The sequence below is a fragment of the Sciurus carolinensis genome, chromosome 8 (assembly GCF_902686445.1).
Source record: "Sciurus carolinensis chromosome 8, mSciCar1.2, whole genome shotgun sequence".
In the NCBI taxonomy this organism is placed as follows: domain Eukaryota; kingdom Metazoa; phylum Chordata; class Mammalia; order Rodentia; family Sciuridae; genus Sciurus; species Sciurus carolinensis.
In genome coordinates this window covers 63552129-63576432 of record NC_062220.1, presented here as the reverse complement: position 1 = coordinate 63576432, position 24304 = coordinate 63552129, and the positions used below count along the sequence as shown (strand labels likewise).

Here is a 24304-nt window from a genome sequence, read left to right as displayed (position 1 = left end):
ATGTACAGTCAGATATAAAGACATCTCTTTTGACTCCTGTGCATATATTTCAAAGTCAGGCTGCTATGCCAGACATGCTCTGCCCCATGGCAGGGCCAAGGAGAAGATTGTCACTTCAAAGTGGGAATAATTAGATGGATGACAGACAACACTGAACCCACAGACCAAGGGCATTCTTCTCAGCCCTGGGCTAGCTCTGGAAATGGAAGAAGGACATTGGAAGCAGGGTTCCTTTTTCAGTCTCCATGTGAAGAGACCTAGCCTTCAGATAGCCAAGATAAAACTTCTGTTCCCCAAGTGTACCACTCCTTCCCCAGTTCCTCTGCTTCCTGCCCTTCTAAGTAGGATGCTCTCCGTTGTGCCCTGTTCCCCTCACCCATGACTCCCCCCAGGGGAGTCCCATGATCCATAAGGCAGAGACCTTAAAAGCAGTGGGCAGGGCAGGTACACTTTATCCTCTCTTCTGCCCATGGCTGGATACTGACTGGGCCCTGTGTCACATGGATCACCAACACTCCATGAGGGGCCATAACAGCAAGAATCTGGAAGTAGGGGGAGAACACAGCAAAAAGGGGGAAGGATGAATTCCCTTGATGCCCAGTATTATAGGGCGCCTAAAACACTTTTCTGAGCCAACCAGTTAAAAGGATCACTGCAGCTAAATACAAATAGAGAAGCAACACAGCCAGGCAAACACCCATGGAGCCAGTGACAAAGAGCAGCTGGGAGGGGGAGGGGAGAAAAGGGAAGGAGTCTCTAGCGTCCCAGCCCAGATCCCCTTTTGCCATTGACTACTCCGGCTCCCCGCAAATCCCTGGGGGTTGAAGTGAGGTAGGGGACTACAGGCTGGGGTAAAAATACACAAGGTCAACCAAACAAAATACAATAAGGACAAGCATCAGTCTCCCCTACTGACCCCACCCCCAAGAGAAAATATCCTCATTGTGATTAGTACTAAAGAAAATCTTTAAGACTATTATTCTATGTAGTGGCTCTAATCCCATACACACTGCAGCTGCCTGTGTTGGGAACTTTTCAAATCAGTGATTTCGGGAACACACAGTACTTCCGGCTTCTCATGGTGCCTGTGCAGGCTTCACCAAGACCTGGTTCAGTCCTGGTCCTGTTTACGTTCTGTCTGAAACCTAAAAGGTCAAGGGAATGAGGGGTAGGGGAGAAAGGTGCTCAGGTGCTAGGTAAAGCTTACTGATCAGCAGCCTAGACTCCACCACTGTTCCTTCTCTTTGGTCTGTCTAGAACAGTGACTGTAAATTAGGAAAAAACAAAATTATGCTGGCCCATGGGAAATAATGGGGGGTACAGGGAGGAAAAGGGCAATGGTAAGCCCTGCTTTAAGACTAAAGACAGACACAGACAACCACCCAGACTGCGTAAGTGTCACAAACAGCCCCCTAACCCAAAGCTTCCTTCCAGATACCCCCATAAACCATTTGGGCACATTCCCTCTTAGTACTGCAATTTCTGTCTTTTAACTCTAAGGAGCTGGCCCTGGAGAGAGGTGTGTTGGTTGTTTTGTTTTGCCAGAGGCCTTTGTTCTAGGTGATCCTGTAAAGGTACCTTGGCCCTGATCCAGGATGAACACAGTCCCAGGTGCTCCAGCACCAAGGAGGTCAGATCGGAATAGCCCCCCACTCCCGCACCCTGGGATCCAAGCTTGCTTGCTTCTTGCCATCTTACAGAGTGACTTCACGTGTGGAGGGAGATACACAGTGCCTCTCCATCCCTGGGGTGGGGGGAAGGGGCTCTGCTGGGACTTGAGGGGGGACGGGAGAAGGGAGCAGGGTCTAAACCCTCAGGCTCCCTTGCAGATCTGTCTCTGTCCCAGACGAGCTGCTATCAGAGTCCATTTCGGGGTACTCATTATGGAGCCTCTCCAGCACTTTCTGACGAATCAGTCCCAGGCGCATCAAGAGGGACTGGTAGTCAAAGTGGCCCCGCTTCTCTCCAAAAGGGTCCTGCATAGTCTGGCCTTGAAGGTGAAGGCGATCTTTGCAGGCCACCTCATAGAAGTCATAATACTCCAGGAAGGACTTCTCCATCACCCCTCTTAGGGGTTCAGGGCAGGGACACTTTCCTTCCATCATGTCACAGACTGCAACTCTGATGGTCTCGTGCTGGATACATTCATTGTAGTTTTTGCTGTCTCCTGGATATCTCTCCTGTTCAAAGCCAGGTTCATTGTGGTAGGGGTTCTCAGTCATCAGGGACTGGATAGAGATGAGTACAGAAGAGATGCTCTGGGCTGGGCTCCAGGCAGGGCCAGTCCATGTACCTAGAATACTCAAGCAAAGTTTCCCATTGCGGTAGAAGTTGGGGTTAAACCTCATGTGTTATTGCCCGTTGTCATCAGTTTGACCAGAGGTGGGTGGATGGGATAGTCGGGCGGACACTGCCCGCTGTCGCCCTTTAACAGATTCTTTATTGGAATCTGTGATTCCAATAGGAAAGTGATTGATTTGAGTATGTTGTGTCCCTACTTTGCTATAATTATCAGCTCTGTCTTCTGATGGGGTTTTTTTGGGTCTTCTAAATATAGGATTCTGTCATTAGCAAACAGATAACTTCTTTTCTTATTTGTATCCCTTTAATTTCCTTCTCTTATGTGATTGAGTCTGGCTAGAGTTTAAAGGACTGTGTTGAATAGGAGCAGTGAGAGTGGACATCCTTATTTTGTTTCTGATTTTAAAGGAAATGCCTTCAGTTTTTCTCTGTTCAGTGTGATGTTTACTTTGGAATTGCCATACATAGCCTTTGTACTGTTGAGGTAAGTTTCTTCTATCTGCAGTTTCGCTAGTGTTTTAAACATGAACGAGTGCTGACCTTTGTCAAATGCTTTTTCTCTGCCTTTTGAAATGATCATATGTTTCTTGTCCTTAGCATTATTTATGTGGTGTATTACATTTATTGATTAGTGTATGTTGAACCAGCCTTTTTCATCCCTGGAATGAAAGCCACTTGATCATGGTGTACTGTCATCTTAATGTGTTTTTGAATGTGGTCTGCCAATATTTTATTAAGGATTTTTGCTTCTATGTTCATTAGGAATATTGGTTTGAAATTTTCTTTCCTTGATGTGTCTTTGTCTGGTTTTGGTATCAAGGTGATATGGCTTCATAGAATGAATTTGGCAGTGTTCCTTCCTTTTCTGTTTCATGGAATAATTTGAGGAAGTTTGGCATTGGTTTTTTAAAGATTTGATAGAACTGAGCTGAAAATCTATCTGGTCTTGGGCTTTTCTTTGTTGGAAGGCTTTTAATTGCTACTTCAATTTCATTGCTTTATATTGATTCATTTAAATTTTGTATGTCCTCCTAGTTTAACTTAGGTACATCATGTTTAGAAATTTGTCAATATCTTTAAGATTCTCTAGTTTATTGGAGTGTAAATTTTCAAAACAGTTTCTGATGATCCTCTGAATTTCAGAAGTCTCTGTGGTGATATCCTTTTTCATCACTAATTTTGTTGACTTGGGTCTTCTCTCTTAACCACTGGTTAGTTTGGCCTAGGGGTTTATCAATCTTATTTATATTTTCAAAGAACCAGATCTTTGTTTCATTTGATCCTTTTTTATTTTTTTATTTTTGATTTCTTTAAATTTAACTTTCAATTATTTCCTGTCCTCTACTGCTTTTGGAATTAGTTTGTTCTTCTTTTTCTAGTGCCTTGAGGTGTAACAATAGATTATTTATTTGTTTTCTTTCTATTTTTTAAATATAGGAAGTCAGTGCCAGAAACTCTCCTGTTAGAGTTGCCTTCATACTATTCCATACCTATTGATATGTTGTATCTCTATTCTGTTTTCCTTCTAAGAATTAATTTCTTCCCTGATTTTTCCTATAATCTATTCCTCATTCAAAAGTTTATATATATATTTTTTTTTTTATTTTTTTTTTTTATTTTTTTTTTTTAAGCATATTAAGCAGGTTTTATTTAAAGGTAATAGTACAGACTTCTCCCGGCAGGAAGAAGGGGGCCATGGCTGATGTTCTAAAGTCCCCAGAAGTGAGCGCACCCTACATCTTTTATAGGTTAAAGTCTCTTTTGTTCTCCAGTTCTCTCCCCCCTTATCTCTCTCCTTCCTGCCTACGTGACTAGGCCTGGTTTTGCATTACTGAGAAACCATGGGCAGGGGGAGGGCCAAGGTGATTCAGGCAGGTAAGGGCCCAGGGGGCATTAATTAGCATCTCCTTGCTTGCAGTCCTTGATAAAGGCAGGTAAATTTGGTAATCAATGGGTTCCGGAGATCCTTGACATTCCATTCTTCCAGGGGCAGTCTCCAACTTCCAAAGGCAGATGGCTTCATGGCTTCATTCCCCCCTTTAGCTTTAGGAACTCCTAACTGCTTTAAGGAAAAGGGGGCGTCAGTCATTCTGGCTGCTTCGAAGCTGAAAGGGGGCAGTGAGGGGCAAAGCAGTTTGGAGTTCCTTTTTTAAAAATCGGGTCAATCGAGGGGTCCAAGGTAGAAGTCTGGTTGGGGAAGAGCAGGTTGTAAAGTCATCTGGGGGTGGGTGCTTCTATGATAGAAGAACAAAAAGACATGAGTTCTGAAATGAGATTAGTACAAAGTAAATGTTGCAGCATCTGGAACATGCCACTGAGTATCATGAAAATGACAGAAGTCAATCTCTCACCAGGAGGTGGAAGAACTGAGAAATTGTTCCCATAACTAGGCCTAGCAAAGGCTGGAGAGGACAAGGCCTTTATTTGGGGACTTTAACATTGTCCAGGTTATCAGGAATGTAAACACAACATTTAACTCTTAATGTCATAGATGTCCCCAGAAAATATAGTTAAGCTACTTAATGTCGTCTGATTTTTGTAAAATATCCCTTTATTGGTATAACCTGCGTTTAGTAGAGAGCTCTATACTTCTGTTACTTAGGGATAGCTAATCATATGAGCAAACATAGATTAAGTCTACCTGCGTAGCTTAGGAAGGTCTGCAGGCCTTAAACTGACTAAAAACTTCTGACTCTGGCAGTTTCTCTTGATAGTTATCAGGCACATTTGCTGAAGAAGAATCTTTCATTTGTAGCTTCCAGTCTTTATTCTAGTGGGTTAATACAAGTGTACATCTTAAGTTACATTTAACTATTATTTCTTTTAAATGCCCAAGAATGATTATATTTTGGTTTTAACTGCTTTGCTGGGTGTCTAAGATCAAGCTGGTCAAATTGACCTGGTTCCTGTCTTGTTAAGAGTCAGCTGAGTTCCCACAGGGGCCACTCGTAGAGAACTTAAGAGCAGCTTCTTAGCTCCACCAGTGCCATTGGTTAGGCAGGGTCTCCTTGATGAGGTGACTTCCTTTGGAAGCATCAAGGGATGTCTCCCTTTTTCCATGACCCTCCTTTGCAGCAGATGCACTGAGTGATTTTTCATCCTCTAGTCTCAACAATCTCCTTGATCAGGAGGTTGTGTGATCCAGAGTTGCAGCGCTCCTTAGAGAAGTCCTCTTATTCCCTGGGTTCAGGCTGACTGAGGGCAAAGGATCCAAATACTGGTCTCTCTTGCCTTCTGTATTTAATTCCAATTTCTAAGTTTGATCTTAATCATCCAGCAAGCCAGTCTCACAAGTCATAAAGTAAGAGTACTGGGCTTTAACTTCAATGTCCATAACTTCACAGTTATTTACCCTTTTATCTAACTGGAGTCTGCATTAGTACTGGAAGTTACCACTATCTGTTCTGGTATCTGTTACCACTATCTGTTAGGTGATGGCTTATTATCACAAGTTACCTAGGTTGCGTGTTCTTGAAGCACCTACTTCTGCAAAACATTAACAGGTAACAGTTTTACAAAATGAAATTAGCAAGAGTAAAAATATATTCTGCTTGTATAATAGCTATCTTGAATTTTGACTGAGAACCACATTATATCTCCTATTTGAGATCACAGTACTTTTACAATAAGAACCAATCTTTTGACTATAACTTTAAATAAGCTGAAGTCTGACTTATTTTGGAGTCACTCTAACATGCAGTAAGGTGGGAGGCAGAGCCTTATCTCAGGTAAGGCGTGGCTCTTTACAAATCTTAAGTGTTCTAATTCTGATGTTGATCTTTGCTTCTTCCTTAAATATCATTAAGTAGTTTACATATACTGTTTCCTCAGTCTATATAAACTTTATAATTAAAACAATTTAACATTGTATCTAAAACATGAATCAAAGAAAGGCTGAGAGAGCTTTTAACTTTCCTTTTGTGTGATAAAGTGGCAAAATACCTTCATGTTTCACAAAATCAACCCTTAAACAAGTCAGGCTCTTTTATAAATACATTTATATTTGAAATTCTTTATCTCAGTGTAAAAAGTAACCAATTCTACATGTACCCTATTGATAACAGGTCCTATAACAGAACATTAAATGATAGAAATAAATCCCCAATAAAATTTACTCTTTATAAGTTTAAGATTACCATTACAGACAAGTTTAATCTGGAGAATAGCGGAGCTTTAAAAACTTGTATACTTTGGCATAAATCTCGGTGAGACCTCCAAATCTGATACCGCCGTTTACCGGTGACGAGTTCTGCTCCTTCTAATGTTGAAGATTGAACACTAGAGAAGCACGCCAAGGCAAGCATATTAAGCAGGTTTATTTAAAGGGAATAATACAGACTTCTCCCGGCAGGAAGAAGGGGGCCGTGGCTGATGTTCTAAAGTCCCCAAAAGTTTATATTTTTAATCTCCAGGTGTTAATGACTTCTGCTCTTTATCTTGTCATTTAGTTCTACTTTCATTCCATTATGATCTTATAGGGTGCAAGGAATTATTCATTTTTTGTATTTGCCAAGCTTTGCTTTGTGACCTAAAACATGGTCTATTTTTTAAAATATTTTTTTATATGTTGATAAACCTTTATTTTATTCACTTATTTATATGTGGTGCTGAGAATCAAACCCAGTGCTTCACACATGCCAGGCAAGCGCTCTACCACTGAGACAGCTCCAGCCCAAAATATGGTCTATTTTAGAGAGAATTCCATGTGCTGCTGAGAAGAAAAAGAATTCAGTTGTCAATGGATGAAATAATCAAATAGACCTAACAACTATAGACTAATGGTATTTTTTAGTTTTGAAGAGTCTTTTACTTAGTTTATTTCTAGATGACCTTTATTATGTAATGGTCAGAGAGGTGTGTTGAAATTATTCAGTGTCATTGTTTTGTGGTGTATTTGACTCTTTGTGTTAAGAAGGTTTTAAGTTCATAGGCACACACCAGTGTTTGGAGCATAAATATCTGCATTAATTATATCTCTTTTTCTCTTAATTATATATCTTATTTAATTAGATTATCTAATTTAATATCTTTTTCTCTTAATTATATATCTTAATTATATATCTTTTTCTCTTCTGATTGATTTTGGCTTGAAGTCCACTTTGTCTGATATGAAAGTAGCTATCCCTGCTTGCTTCTGGCTACCTTTTATAAGGTTTATCTTTTTCTGTCCTTTCTCCTTCAGTCTATGGATGTCTTTGTCTGTAAGGCAAGTCTCTTGTAAACAACATATGGTTGGGTTTTATTTTTAATCCAAACTGCCAGTTTATGCCTTTTTGATTGAAGAGCTTAAACCATTTATATTCAGTGTTATTATAGACAGATGATTTTTATTTCCTATTTTGATATATTTCTAATACTTATTTGAGACTTATTTGAGATTCTCCTTTAACTGACTATTCTTCTAGTGTGATGCATCACCGGACTGGTTTTCGTTTTTATTTTTCATTTCTTCTACATGAAATATTTCATGGAATATGTTTTGCCGGTTTCATGGTTATGAATTCTTTCCAGTTTCTGCTTATCATGGAAAATTTTTATTTCATCTTCAGTTTTAAAGAATAGTTCTGCTGGACATAGTAATCTTGGTTGGCAGCTGTTTTCTTTCAGGAATTTGAGTATATTATTCCAAGCCCTCCTGGTTTTGTGGGTCTGGGTTGAGGAATCAGTTGAAATCCAAATTGGCTTACCTCTAATTATTACCTACCATTTTCTCATGGAGCTTTTAAAATTCTGTCTTCATTCTGTTTATTGGGCATTTTCTTACTGTGTGTCTTGGAGAGAATTTTTTTTTTTTTTTTTTTACTTGCCTCTTTAAAGTTCTAAATGGCTCTTGTATTTGGATTTTCATCTCATTCCTAAAATTTGGAGAATTTCCTGATGATATTTCATTGAAAAAGTTGTGCATTACTTTAGTTTGTATTTCAGAGCTTTCTTCTGTGCCATTGATTCTTAGATTTGGTCTTTTAATATTATCCCAGATTTCTTGAATATTTTCGTCATGATATCTTGACATCTTTATCATCAAGTTTATTTTCGAGATTATATAGTTTGTCTTCGAGACCTGAGAATATATCTTCAAAGTGATCTAATCTATCGGTGATGCTTTCCACTGAATTTTTTGTTTGATTTATTGAGTCTTTCATTTCCAGGATTTTGGAATCCTCTTTATTGAAATGATCTTTCACTTCCTATATTTTCTAAGTTCTTTCATTATATCTTCTTTAAGCTCATTGAACAATTTATCTATGAACTTTCTAAATTATTTTCTAACAATTCTTCCTCTGTAGTGTGAATGGGATCAGTTGTTGAAGAGTTGTGGGCTGTTGGATGGTTTGTTCCCTTGCTTTCTCATACTGCTTGTATGTCTGCCTATCTGCTGAGATGATCATCACTTCTTTGATGCAGGGAGTATTTAGTGAGCTTCTTTTACTTCAGAGCCCTGGGCTGGGTAAATATTCAGATATTGACGCTTTCATTCAGTGTGTCCTTAGCTGTTCCCAGTATCAACTCTCTGGGCAACTGTTGTTTCACTGCTTCCTTTTTGAGCTTTGGAGGGATTAGAGAATACACCTAGAGCTATTCCACCATCATCTCCTCCCATGCTCTGGTATTTTAAAAAGGCAGCCTGGTCTTTGAAAAGGTAGACAGTCCTCATTTCCTGGCTGTCATGGTGTCTGGCCTGCCTTTTAGAGATTAGCCAGCCTACACAACTGAGCACCCTGGACCTCCTAAGCATAAAAGAGGGAGCCTGGAGTTGGATTCAAAGAGTGGTGGGCTCCATTATAATTTTTTTAATAAAAAAGCCTGAGGTTATTTAACTTTATATTCTCCGGCTCCCATTAATTCTTCAGGAAATGAGAGAACATCAGTTGTCTTTGTTCTTTTGGGAAAATCACTGCTCATGCTGAAACTAATTCCTCAGGGCTTACGGTATTTTTCATCTTCCCTATTTCAGGTCAAACTTACTGTTTCTTCTTCTACTCTAAACACAAGAACCATTTTGAACATAGAATAAATTTATAGGATAATAAGCTAGACAAGGTTTCTTGAGGTATAATTAGATTTTGAAAGTAAAGGCTCACAGGTATTTTATAAGTCACTCAGTTCCTTAAATTAAGCTTTAAAACAATATAAATACTGATGTTACAGATAATGTTATGCATGCATTAAGTTGTAGTGTACTAAATAAGTAGAATTTTATACACTTCTGAAATTATTTCTTGTTTATGAATGTTCATATGCCCATCTGTATTTTATGTTTGTTTTTTATCACAAATATCATTTTTTTTTCAAACTTTATATCCTTAGTGCAGGTTGTGGAAGAACAGGTGCCATTTGTGCCATAGATTATACGTGGAATTTACTAAAAGCCGGGGTAAGAAAAATTTTTATGTAGCATTATATCCATCTGTTACGATTTTCAAACAGTATTAATTGCAGTAAATGATAGCATTTTTATTTTTTAAATTTTTTCTTTTTAGTTATATATGACAGAAGAGTCTATTTTGATATATTTATACAAACATGGAATATATCTTATTTAATCAGGATCCCAGTCTTGTGGATGTACGTGATGTTGGGAAATAGCATATATTTTTGTTATGCACGTTACTTTTTCAGAATTAGTGTTACAATATAAGAATGAAAAATAAAGATAATGAAAAGGTATAAATAGTTCATATTGCCTTGAGATAATTTGTGGGACAACATGGGACAAAAGAATTGAATTAATAATTGCATTAGGGATGTAAACTGTAAGATAACTTTTCTAAATACAGAATTCTCATTGCCTTTTATATTTATTCTAGGTATAAATACACTGTATTCAGTAAATATTTATGCTTACTGGATGTAGTATAGTAGCTCAGAATGCTAATGGGAAAGCCACAATGCCTGGATTAAAAATCTCTCTCATCTGTGAGCAGTGGAATTTCAGTTCATTGTTAGTTTTTATTACTGTTGTAGTTATGATTGCTTCTGCCATATTATATCCACAGAATTGTTTGATGCTATGGAGGATACAAAGATAAATAAGACACAGCCCTCATTACAGATTTTAAAAACACAAGTTTCTACATATTGTATATACTTGGTGCTTTTGCTGGTTCCAGATTGTTTGTTTTCTATAAATTAGGGACAGATTTTCAATCCATATAACTTTAGACTTTCTCTGAGAATGTCAGTCCATGTCTTCAATAAAATGGAGTCAATATGGTATTTCACCTTTCCTTTTTTCCTTCCTCTATTTTTCTGCTTTTTTTCCTGCCATCTTTCCATTTTTTAATTTTTGCTAGGGAATATTTAGGTTTTAAATAATTTCTTTAAAAGCTCTTTAGTTTTAAATTTTATTTTTGTATTCCTTAAAAATTATAATCATTTCCTAGTTCTCAAATGAAAATTTATTAAGTGGGAAAGAATTTAAGTAGTATTCTGTCTTTTTAACATAAAAGTCAAAGATTAAAACTGAAATGGGAGGAGGCATTTAAATGAATACCAGCACACAAAATTTCAAGTTTGTTCAAAAGTTTGAGATGTTCAGAATGTTTTAAGTATTTTTTAATCAGTCTTTATTTGATTGAATTTGGCTTAACATAAATGTAATAAGCATAGGCCTTAATATAAAAATCTTTTTGATCTCTACAAAGAATTCCTAGCATTGAATTTGGGAATCATTTACAACTCTTCCATCTTCATCACTTCAGAATGTACTTGTTGATCAGCATATTTAATAGTTAGTTTCAATAAACTTGTACTAGTTTCTCTCCCATTTAGACTGTTGTCTTCCTTGATAAAGTTTTCCGAGTATCAGATCTGCTCATGTTAGGATTGCCTCTTGGCAGTAGTCCCAATTTCAAATATATAAGGGCATTGTGTAGGTTGTTTTACAATCATTCCCCAGAGACAAAGCTGTGGAATCTGTATGTTACTTAGTTCTTTTAGCTGGTCCTTACTGCTACTGGCCCATAGACTAAGATTAAATTGTGAATTATGTTTACAGTCAGATCCTGAGGAACATTTTCTTGTCACTTCCTTTCAGTACCTTCTCCTCTTCCTTTCAGTCTTAGTCTTTGTCCATATAAAATTCTCAATCCTCCAGATAAACTATATATTCAATCTGCCATGCTTTTGCTCACTTTTAATGGAGTAACCTTCTTTTCATAGCTAACTTGATTGTCACTCCACCCATCAGAATTTGTGACAGACTTTATTCCCACTATATCGTAATCATGATTTGGCTCGATGTCAGCTTTGTATCCACAGTGCCATATTCCATGCCTGATACATGATGAATAGTGTTCAATAAATGTATCTAAGGTCTGTATGAAAAGTTGGTCTTTTTTACTGTGTTTTGGAGTTGTTTGAAATTTGTATTTATTCTTCATTTTAGAAAATACCAGAAGAATTTAATGTATTTAATTTAATACAAGAAATGAGAACTCAAAGGCACTCTGCAGTACAAACAAAGGTATAGTTGTTTGTTTTACTTTATAAACTACATTTCTTATAAATGCTTTGTTTTATTTAATTTTCCCTTGTTATCATTTATCTCCCTGATAGGAGCAATATGAGCTTGTTCATAGAGCTATTGCCCAACTGTTTGAGAAACAACTACAGTTGTATGAAATTCATGGAACCCAGAAAATTGCTGATGAAGGGGTAGGTGTTCTTGGCCTGTTAATTTTAGCAAACTTTTTACCAAGGTGTAATATTTAGCTTTTAATTTTTGCCTTTATATTTTATCTAACATAAAAATAGCCACAACAGTTATTGTTTCTAATGTAGATTTTATTAACTTATGTCTTTCTTCATGTTTTTAATCCGTCAAGTCATATAATGCATTATTGTTTAAAGTATATATTACTTTTTAAAAATATTACTTTATTGTTTTCTCCCCCACCCCCCCACACCTAAGTAATTGTAAGTTGTTCTCATTTAAATTTTATTTTGTTCTTGGCTTGACATTATAAAGTTTTATAGTTATTTTTCTATATGTTATGCTTTTTGATGAAGCAGAATTATAGGACCACTTTTTTTTTATTTTTTTTTAGTTGTAGATGGACACAATACCTTTGTTTTATTTATTTATTTTTTTATGTGGTGCTGATGATCAAACCCAGTGCCTCACATGTGCTAGGCAAGTGCATTACCACTGAGCCACAACCCCAGCCCCTATAGGACCACTATTAAGCCCCTTTTTGGCATGTTGTAGTTCAGTGTTATTTTAGCTTTAAAAGAGCTTGTCAGATAGTCAGACTTTTGACCTAACAAAAATACTATATTCTCATTAGTGTTTTCATTTCTGTTTCTGAAATGAATTGTAAAATTATAACTTCTTTTCCTTTTTCTCCATTATATGGTTTTGTCAATTTCCCAGAATATTCATTTGAAATTTCTTAGTTTTCCAAATGAGAGATTTATTAACAAATGCTACTCTTAATACACCTTTAGGTAATCTAATAGTGATCCATGAATTTAGAAACCCTGTGTGTTTCCTTTATTAGCTGAGTGACAATTTTATCTATTTAATAGAATATAACCTTTATTTTATTTATTTGTTTTTTTATGTGGTACTAAGGATTGAACCCAGTGCCTCACCTGTGCTAGGCAAGTGCTCTACCACTGAGCTACAACTCCAGCCCTGTTTTTAAGGTTTATATATATGGCCGCTGTTATTTTTTCATTTGTGTAAGAATTATCATACAACTAGGCATTGCACATCATCATCTCTTTTATCCTTTTGTTTAATTGAATCCTGTTATATAACCTGTTCTAAATCTAGCCACATACTTTATGACAGAATGTTTTCCTTTTGTAAAAATTCATCTAAAACAAGACATTTACTATTTCAAAGAGGTTAGGCTATAGACTTTTCTTTAAACTTTAATTTGAAAATATTTTCATTTCATTCCATAAATGCAAAATTAATTCAAACCTAAGGTTTTTGTATTTCAGAAATGTGTTTTAGGCTACCATTTTATTATATAGAAGTGAACATTTTTAACCATTACTAGCCTTTACATGTTTACCATGTATAGAAAATTATTTTATAGGAGTATTCAGTATTACTTTTTTTTAAAAGCTTTTTGCTATATTTAATCTCCAGTAAATAATATATGCTAAATATTGCATTACTCTCTCATATCAATATTCCTATCACCCAGTCTTTATTAGATTTTATTCTTTTCATCACTTCTTGTTTACTAGCCTAAAGTCCACACTAGGATTATAATTTTGTCATAAGTGTTTGTGTCTCATGGGTTAGAGGTTTAAAAATGACTATGAAACACAAAAGTCATACATTAGATAAGAAGAGATGAAACAATGCTCAGTAGCAAATAATTGTGCATTTCAAACCTACTTTCTTATCATTGCCTGGTAGTAGACGCACACTAATTGTTATTGAGATATGTGCAAATCATATATCATTTAACAGTGTGTATACATTCTGATAAATGTATCATTTGACTGTGTTGTATGAACATCATAGAATTATCTTAAACACAAACTAAGACAGCTACCACATTACAAGGCAATATAATCTTATGGGACCACTATCATATGTGTGATACACTGTGGAACCAAACTTGTTATGTGGTGCATGACTATATATTTACATTCCAGGTGGATGAATTGATTAAAAAATAGAAGAATAAATGGATAGAAGAAAACATAATCATCCTAGATAGCTTTGTAACATTATTCTCTTAAGAAATCTTAATCATTTGGAAACTTTTAAAAATAGATGACTTTTTACTAGACGGCTACATACAGTTGGAGATTGTTAAACCCAGTTAGAGAAGATGTGGAATCTAAAAAAATTAGGGAGAATCATCTGAGAACTGTGTGGTTGAGTAAAATGATTTGAAATATATATTTACTGTTCCAGAGCTATGCTATAAGAAACAATAATTATCTTATTATTTCTCTGACAGCTTAATTCAGAGGTAAAAATTAAATATATATATATATATACATATATTCCAGAATTATTTTTGTAGAAATTTTAGTTTGAAATGCTTATAGGTAATATAAGACTCTACAATAAGTGATATTTGTTAGAGGTGTTTACAACTAAAATGATACAACAGAGTAGAAGAGCTAAAGAACATTTATTCTGCTGTATCATATTGATTCAGCATTTTAAAGCACCTTAGTAAGCAAACATCTGTAAAGTATGCATGTGTGCCTTTTTATCTTTTATATAAAGGACACCTTTACTAGTACTATCAACACTAGGGTTTTCAATTCTAGAATGAAGGAATAATAATTTGTGTTATGGTCCTTCTGTTTTGTTCATTTTAGATGTGATGTTGAATTCTGAAAAACTTTTTCTCAAGAGGAATGCTCTTTATTTTTAAAGCGCATATATCCTTAAATGCTTATGGTCTGATCTTTTTTTTCTTTCATGGCCTTTTATACAGCTCTGTTACATGAAATATACAAAATAACTTTTGCAAGCTCTGCTTGAAACAAGAGAATAAACTAACCTTTCTGTAAATTAATTTTTAAAATCCTTTCAATTTTGAATAGCAATAGCTTCAATAGGTAATAAAAGCGGCCCAAGATAATTGTATAAATCAGGAAAACGTGAATAATAAAAGAATCAGAAAATGTAAGAGTATAACAGACATTATTGAAGGTAAATACTGGGACATCTAAGAACATTGTTCTAATGTGAAGTCTAGCGACCAGGTTTTGTTTGTGCTGTTTAGGTAGTAGATTTCTGTTGAGTTGCAGTTCTGCATTGCCACATGATTGCTTTTACCAGATGAAATTCAGCATGTTTAGAAAACTGATCTCCCCTATTCCTTTTTCCTCTTAATGGCTATGTCATTCTCTCTATTGGGTCCATCATTTCATTCACCCAGAAGGAGGAATTCTTTATGTCACATATAGTCATTTGCCTACAAATGTCCTTACCTCAATACCATTCCACCTTGATAGTCTTAGTTTTTGTTTTTTATGTATTTTCAACTATAATATCTCTTTTCTCTGATTTCACAGCTTCATGGTACTTTTATCACTTCAGGGCTTTATTACTATTTACTCTTCCTTATTTTTGTTCAATGATAATACCAGACTTTGTACTTCTTGAAATTAAATACCATATCCTTTGTATCCTTTTCATTGCTGACCTTTTTTTCAGTGCCCTCCCTACAGTTCCAGATTCCCAAATGCTCTGAAAACCTAGTTGTGTTGTGGTTTGATTTTTGTTTGTTTTTGTGTCTGATTATTATAGACATTTGGTAGCAAAACCTAACTTGATATGGCATGAGGCTATTTATATTGCTAAAAAAAACTACCCTGTTTTGTAGGTTAGAAACAGTTCACTCAAAGCAATTTTATGTAATTCACCTTTACTTATTTTATTTTTGTTATAGTATTGGGTATCAAACCCAGGTCCTCACACATACTAGGCAAATGCTTTACCACAGAGCTGCATCCCAACCCTCACATTTAATTTTTATTTAATGTAAAATTTCAGATTCTTGTTGCAAAGTATTAATGAGTGTTACGAGAATATTGTTGTGTGATTAATGAAAAAGTAAATGAATCTGTAATATGTCAGGGATCTTTATGATGCAGAATCTGTATAAGTTCTGGTGGTGTCTGAGGATCTAAAACTGTGATGACCCAAACTCCTGATTTGCCTAGGGCAATAATATTTTTTACTTGATTTCTATCTGTAATGAATAATAGTCCTCCACTTTCATTTTCAAAAGAGCCCTGATTTGGCCAGTACATTATTACTATTGGTAAGGTCACCTTACCAATAGCATATATCATGTAGTAGATACTTCTGTAACAGTAGGTAACTTTAATGAAGGATGAAAGTTTTCAGTTTTATGATGTAATTGTTTTTCTGGTCAGGTGGTTAGACGTGTAAACTCTTCTGATCCATCAGATATATATTAGGAGACAGGGCATACTGAAAATTACTGGGAAGGTGAGATCTCTGTTTTCTTTAGTTGGAAACACTTTAAGTAATATAAATACAAAGAAGAAGCTGCTATGGTGGCCGTGGTAGAAGTGCCTTTCTTTTTTGACCCTGAGGCTAAGGTCTCAGACTCCTGGACTCAAGCAATCCGGCTTCAGCCTCACAAATAGCTGGCATCGCAATACATACTGCACCTAACTTGTAATGCCTTTTGATAACAAAAACGACTGTAGTATCAGAGTTCCTTTATTGATAGTATATGCTGAAAGCTTTTTAAAAAAATTATGAGATGTGGGCAAGGTTGAAAATAATTCCTGTCTTCTGGTCTAGAATTAGCAGCCTAACTAGAATGAAACTAATTCAAGAGAACATTTTGTATAATAATTTCATAGTCCTAAATCTGTAAGATGCTTATAGTCGTATTGACTTTGGATCATCAATGTTAATGACGTTATTGGTTCTTTTTTTTTTTTTTTTAATTTGTTGTTTTTAGATATTCATGACAGTAGGGTGTATTTTGACTATTATACATATGTGGAATGCAACCCATTACAATTTTGATCCTTGCAGTTGTACGTGATGTGGGGTTACACTGGACATGTATTCATATATGAGCAGAGGAAAGTTATGTCCACTTTATTCTACTGTCTTTCCTATTCCCATCTCCCCTCCCCTTCATTTCCCCTTTATCTAATTCAATGAACTTTATACTGCCCCTCCCTATCCTTCCTTGTTATAGGTTAGCATCTAAGCTTTTTCGCAGCAAAGGAAACAATCAAGAACATGAACAGAGAGGCTGCAGAATGGGAGAAAATCTTTACCACCTGCACCTGAGAGCACTAATCTCCAGGATATACAGAGAATGCAAAAACACTTAACACCATAAAAATAACCCAATCAATAAATGGGCAAAGGAACTGAACAGGCACTTCACAGAAGAAATATGATCAGTCAACAAATATATGAAAAAATGTTCAACATCTCTAGCAATTAGAGAAATGTAAATTAAAACTACACTGAGATTCCACCTCACTCCAGTCAGAATGGCAGTTATTTAGAATACATGACATTGGTTCTTGTGACTTACAGGAACCATGGATATTTCTAAATGGTCTTTCTAGGCCTACTTAATCAGCAATATAAGAGTTATACTCCCTAATAGAGTAGGACAAGGAATGTTTAAAATGAATCCTAGGACCAGTTTTAAGGTACTCGTAGTAAATGGGAAGTCATAGGTAGTACCCAAAAAAGAATGGGAAAGGTGAAGGATAAGCCTTACTTGGTTGACTTTTTCTAACTCTATTCATATAAAGTTTCTAATAGTAGTTATCCCTGAAAAAAAAGCTGTCTTTTTTGATATTTATTTTCTTGGACAGTCTGGTTTTTTAGAGTAACATTTAAAATGTGCTAATATGCTCAGGTACACAGTTGATCTTTTCATTGATAATGGTTTATGTAAATTTCTCCTGAAGTTTGGTCCTTCAGAACCAGAGTTTAAGAACCATTTTGTTACTTTGTAAAATTGGCATTATTTTTAAAATTCAAAAGCCAGAGCAACTTAGTTGAAACATAAGGAAGGAAAATTATTTTTTTCCCTAGCTTTAGTGAAATATTTTTTTCCTTTGGCAGAATGAAATTAACACTGAAAGTATAGTCAGCTCTATAGATACGGAAAAACAAGATTCTCCTCCTCCAAAACCACCAAGGACTCGCAGGTATTGTATGTCTTTGTATATTTTCTGTGGAAGGATACCTGTATTTTACTGGGTGTTAATTAAAATGGTAAATTCTGCGTGTTTTCAAGTTACTTTTTAAACTATTATTTTGTTTAGTATATGAGATATGTATGGCAATTGATTTGTTTCTGGAATACTAAATTTTTGTTTTATTTTGGATAAAATGTTAGTGGAGTGCTGTACCAGAAGACAACCATGAATTGACTATAGCTTCTGTTTTGATACGTTACAATTAAAATTTTAATTATTCTGAAGAGTTCTATTTTCTTTTTTTTTCTTTTTCTATTTTCTTGATTGAATGAATAATATGCCACAAATTGTATACATGTTGAAGAAGTTGTGTGTGTTTAGTAACAGTACTAGCAAAGATGGCTTATATTCCTGTTTCTTCTTTTACCCCCCTTTTTGGGGTGGGAGACTGGACTAGCTAGTAAATTAGTTATGTGGAATAACAGAAAGAATATAGACAGAGTCAGAAGGCTGTAATTTCAAATTCCTTTCATCAGTCAGCTCTGAAGTTGTCATTTAATTCATCCTTGGGATTTTTGGTGGTGGTGGTGATGGCGGTGGTGGCATCGGCAAGCTGGGGTTTAAGTATTGTCCTGGGTATTAAAAAGACAATTAAAATAATTTAAAGTGTGTTTTCATGCATATGTATCTTCCCAAACTGGTTGACCTTCCCTCAAATAGGATTCTTTTATACAGGGTTCACCAATTCTTAATTCTTCCCCCTTAAAAGTTTGCTGCAGCTTGACTCACTGTAGTGGTTATGATTGGGTTTTGCCCTTGAGTTGCTAATACGAAGAGATACCTCTAATACGATCATCCCTCTTTCCAAAAGAAAAAACCTTCAACTTTCCTCAATAGCTAAAGATTTGGTCAGAATTTCCATATTCCCCAGGAGCAGTTTATCTCACATTTTGACCAGGCAAACTTCTATCTGCTTGTGAAGGAATCTTCTGGGTATGGAAAAGACACCTTTGTACTCTGGTCTCAGGGGGCTTTTTACATTGGGAGGTATCATTTCAAATTTTAACTTCAGTATTAGCAAACTGAATGAACTAAAGCTATTTCTCTGAAAATTCTTTAACTCACTGTATTGAGATACAGTACTACTTTTCAAAATTGTTAATAATTAGTGCTAATATGTAAGACACATGTAACTATATGCCTGATCTGTAGTAGTAGATTTTTAACATATAATTATTATAGTCTTTGGAATGCCTTTGTGTGCTTTTTTAAGGAAATCAGGCAATGCTCAAGATATTAAACTATGAGCTAACAGAATTTTCTAGTAGTGCTTTCCAGTTTTACTTCTGCCTTAATATCTATCAAAGTTAGCATTTTAGCCTCCTGTGAAAGGAAGCCAATTGAAATCTATGAACTGTTCTCTAGCTTGTTTCTTCCAAGTTCTAGGGTCCTAAAAGAGAACTATTGATCTTAAAGGCACGTAAGAAGCATATTTGCTCCCTAGTATCTTCTAATTTGGTTTTTGAGATTGAACCAATGTAGAAGCATTCCAAGTGTATGCTGATATTTACAATTTATGGAAGTGGCCTATAATTTTGCAGAAGAAAATAAAGAATAGAATTCTCTACATTTTAAACCTTTCTCTTTTTAAAATTTGACTCCTGATATTCTTTAATAATCAAAAAAAGATGATAAAGCAGCAAATAAGTATTGATAAAAAATATTCACCTTAAGATAGGTTTTTATTTGCTCGAAGTTTTATATGTGTATAATTTTATTTTGCAAGTATATGTCTGTTGTTGTTTTTTTTTTCCTTCATGCTGTAGAGTCAAATGCCAGAATTTCATTGTGTTCCACAGAGTACTTTGTGACTTCTAAGTTGAGATGAGTGCTAGAACCATTGTAAATTGTTACAACATAATTGAAAATAAAACCATAAAATCAAAAGATAAAATAAAAAGTGCTTTGTTTGCTGGGCATGGTGGCGCATGCCTGTATCCCAGTGGCTCCTGGAGGCTGAGGCAGGAGGATTGTGAGCTCAAAGCCAACCTCAGCAAAAATTGAGCACTCAGCAATTCAGTGAGACCCTGTCTCTAAATAAAATACAAAATATGGCTGGGGATGTGGTTCAGTGGTCAGGTGCCACTGAGTTCAATCCCTGGTACCAAAAAATAAAAAACAGTGGTTTGTTTTCCAGTATATATTTCTGTTTGACCGCAATAACAAGTTCTGTAGTTGTTTAAAGTACATGTTATTGGAGAAAGAATCTAGGAAGGAAGGTTCATGCTTGTTGATTAGATTTAATTACTTAGGCTCTGGTTTATAAATACTTAAATCATGTTGCTTTTTTTTAAGCTTTGAAGGATCAGGTTTTTTTTATTGGTTCCTTTTAGTTCTACATGACAGTAGAATCCATTTTGACATAATTATACAAGCATGGAATATATCTTATTGTAATTCTGACCCTACTACCATATTTCTTTCCCCTTCCTTTTCCCTACTCCCTTCTCTCTATTGATCTTTCTGCCATTTACCTATAGTTTTTTTTTAAATTATTATTAATTTCTTGTTCATGTACATGATGGTGAGATTCACTGTGGTATATTCATATGTATACATAGGAAAATTATGTCATATAGGAAAGTCTTTCCTTTTCCTGTCCCCTCTCCTTTCCCTTCATTCCCCTTTGTCTAATCTTAAATCATATTTCAAACAGCAGATTTCATTGTCTGTTTTTAATACATACTTTGTTAAACTAATACAATTCTCTCTGCACTTTATTTACCAATACCATCACTTTGGAAATATACCTTGTTAGCTATTTCTGTAAATGGTGTCACAGATTTACTGTGCAGACACAAAAGGGTTTATACCTAAGGAAATTTTCTTTCAACATTTCAGAAACGGTTACAATACACTTGATGCTTTTTTCTAACACGCCTCTAGTCAAACATTTTAACTAGGGTGAAGGATAAAGACAGTATGGTCTTCTTTACAAATTTTGATCTCTAAGCGGAAGGTAAAGATTAACTGAAGGTTCAGTTCATGACTGATAATGGAAGACTTGGAAATAACTAAAATCTCTCAGATTCTGGGTATAACAAAATACCCAGGGAGGTAATAACCCTGGTAAACATCAAAAAAATTTTTTTAAAGGAAGAAAAAGAGCAATAAGGAGATAAAACCAAGAAACAGTGATGTAGAAGCCATGAAGGAAAGAGATTTTATTGTTTCTATTTTGTTCTGTTTTATAGTTCTGGGGGGGGGCGGGGACTAAGGTCCTTGGATATGCTAGGCAAGTCCTTTATCACCCCTGAGAGTTTTTAATATGGCAAAAAAATATATGAATATCTTCTCCTTAAAATGTCACCAGGGAGAATGAACTGGAATTTCAAATCTGTTTTGTATGAAAGTGAGGTTGGTTGTGAGGTCAAAGTAAAGAGTTAAGGTCTGTCCAAATGGAAGCGGGCTGGGGAGATAGCTCAGTCGGTAGAGCGTTTACCTTGCAAGCACAGGCCCTGGGTTCGATCCCCAGCACCAAAAAAAAAAAAAAAATGGAAGCATTTGAAGTACCTCATTTGGAGAACCCTCAAATAGCTTAGAATGTGGTAGAATATTGGTGATCTAGGACCTAGGGGAAATGGCAGTTTGAAAATTAGTGATGGGAGAAATCTATAGCACACAAAACAGGTAACATTCTACTTTACCTTTTGTTTGTTTAAAAAATTTTCTTTTTTGAAATTTATTTTCCTTATATAGGTTTTTTTTTTTAAAAAAAAACTATATTAAACTCAATTTGCCTTAAAATGCTTAATTTATAAGAAAGAGAGGAGCAAAATAGCTGGATAAGAGAAAAATCAGTAACACTTAAATGGAAAGTAAAATCTTTTAAGTAGAAATGTGTTTATTTGCATTAATGAAAGAAAGTAAGAGTTCTTGGTTGGAAAAGTTAAATATAATTATCTTTTAAGTTATACTTAGGATATTTCTTTTCAAATTTTATATAGTTCTCAACAGAATATCAGATCTATAAGTTTGTTACTTTAAATAGACAATTAGGGAATGGGTCCCATTAGTAATGTATTTAATATGTACTAAATGAGGAGATGATAAAGAGTTACTTATTAAGTCATTGTAATATTTATCCATTTTACTCTTTGGGAAAAAAATATGTTTAGATCTTTATTTCACACCAAACACCAAAGTAAGCTTCAGATAGTTAAATGAATTAAATACAAAGTCTCTAACCATTAAAAAAAAAAAAAGACAAATTGTAGAAGCGCATATAATAGAAGAGATAAAGGAAATCACAAAGGCCAAGATAGATTCATTTGACTACTTAAAACTTTTGAAGTTATAATTTAAGTTACTCATTCTAAATTGGCCTTTTTAAAGAAAAATACAGGTAGATTATTCTGTAAAATGTAAGGTTTTACATGCTTCTACTATAGTTCTCTAAATTCTGGACCTTATATCATCTTTTTCTAATTCTTGTATTGTTCCCTTTCACTGTTGAAAACATCTTTGATCCCAGTATGATATAACATCTACTATATATGCTGTCATCTTCCTTTTTAAAAATTTTTATTTTTTAAAATAGTTTTTATTGGTGCATCATAATACACAATACTGGCATTCCTTATAATATAGTCATATATGCACATAATATAATTTGATCGTTTTCCTTCTTCAGTACCTCCCTGATTCCTCCCCCTGATCTCCTTCCTCTCCCCTACTGGTTTTCCTCCATTTTCATGAGGTCCCCTTGACCTTCTGAGTTGGTTTATTTTGCTTAACATAATGCTCTCAAGTTCCTTCCATTTTCTGCACATAACATAATGTCTTTTATCTTTATGTCTGAATAAAACTACATTGTTTATGTATACTACATTTTCTTTATCCATTTATCTGTTGATAGATACCTAGTCTGCTTCCATAACTTGCCCATTGTGTATTTGCTGCAATAAACTTGTTGACTTTGAATTTAAAAAAAAAAAAAAAAACACTGAAGAGTATAGGCTGGATCATATAGTGGTTCCATTCTAAGTCTCTTTTTTTTTTTTTAGTACTAGGGATTGAACGCAGGACACTTTACCACTGAGCTGCATTCCCCAGCCCACTTTAATGTTTTAGTTTGAGTCACAATCTCTATAGGTTGCTCAGACTCGTCTCAAACTTGGAATCCTCCTGCTTTAACCTCCCAAATCATTGGAATTACAGGAATAGGCTGTAGCACCCAGCCATTCCTAGTCTTTTGAGGGACCTCCATACTAATTCCATAGTGTTGTACTAATTCATATTCCTATCTGAAGTGTATAAGAAAGAGTTCCTTTTTCCTCTACACCCTTGTTGTTATTTATATTGATGATTGAATTCTAACTGAGTGAATGAAATATCAGTGTAATTTTAATTTGTATTTCCCTTGTTGCTAACAATGTTTATCGCACTCCCTGCCCGCAGAGAGACACGACACCTGGTTCTTTTCAGCTCTTTATTGCGCGCGTCTGCCATGGTTTCTCTCTCGCTTCTTCTTCCTCATAGTTCTTTCTTTGTTCTTTTCTTTGTTCTCTTTTTGAGGAACTTACACTCCAATATATACAGTACTTGTAACCAATCAGCCTTTGAGCACGAGGGGAGAGCATTAACATATACAGGCAGCAAAGGCAGGCATATAGTGGACCTGCACTGTCCATCAGGGAGCTCAGCCAATCCCTGGAACTTCCTCAAAATAATGTCAGTTGTTTATGCAAAAGTTAACTGCTCTGGCTCACTGCCAGGCGCCATCTTAGCCTTGCCACACCTAGGGCCAGGGGTCCGGCCGAAACCCCAACAAATGTTGAACATTTTTTTCATATAATTCTTGTCCATTTTTACTTCTTTTAAGAAGCAGCTGTTTAGTTTATTAGCCTTATTTATTGGGTTTTTTTTGTGTGTGGGGGTGGGGGTAAGCTTTTTGAGGTCTTTATATGTCTTGAATATTAATCTTCTGTTGCAAGAGTTAGCTGATATAGATTTCCTCCCATTCCATGTATACTCTGCACACTCTTGTTTCCTTTGCTGTATAAAACTCTTCAATTAATACCATCCTGCTTATTAATTCTTGGTATTATTTCCTGAGGTTCAGGAGTTCTGTTGAGGAGGTTGTTACCTGTGCGTAAATGTTGGAGTATTTCCCCTATGTTTTCTTTTACCAGTTGCAAAGTTTCTGGTCCAATTCCTAGGTCTTTGCACAGTGCAGGGTGATAGACATGTGGTTTCATTCTTTTATACGTATTCATCCACTTTTCCAAGCACCAGGTGTTAAAATGGCCAATGTATGGTTTTGGCATCTTTATCAAGGATCAGATGACTCTACCTG

General features: G+C 35.3%; 1 protein-coding gene and 1 pseudogene across 4 annotated transcripts in view; one reads left to right on the top strand and one right to left on the bottom strand.

The window, feature by feature from the left end:
• The window catches only part of Ptpn12 (protein tyrosine phosphatase non-receptor type 12), a 119325-nt gene that overhangs the window by 69404 nt on the left and 25617 nt on the right, over window positions 1–24304 (top strand). For all 4 annotated transcript variants that reach the window (XM_047560915.1, XM_047560914.1, XM_047560912.1 and 1 more), the window contains 4 exons: window positions 9610–9676; window positions 11690–11767; window positions 11860–11958; window positions 17870–17955. In XM_047560915.1, the coding sequence (XP_047416871.1) occupies window positions 9610–9676; window positions 11690–11767; window positions 11860–11958; window positions 17870–17955 (330 nt within the window). The remainder of the gene's footprint in view (window positions 1–9609; window positions 9677–11689; window positions 11768–11859; window positions 11959–17869; window positions 17956–24304) is intronic.
• Window positions 1806–9300, bottom strand: LOC124990467 (ubiquitin-conjugating enzyme E2 Z-like; annotated as a pseudogene).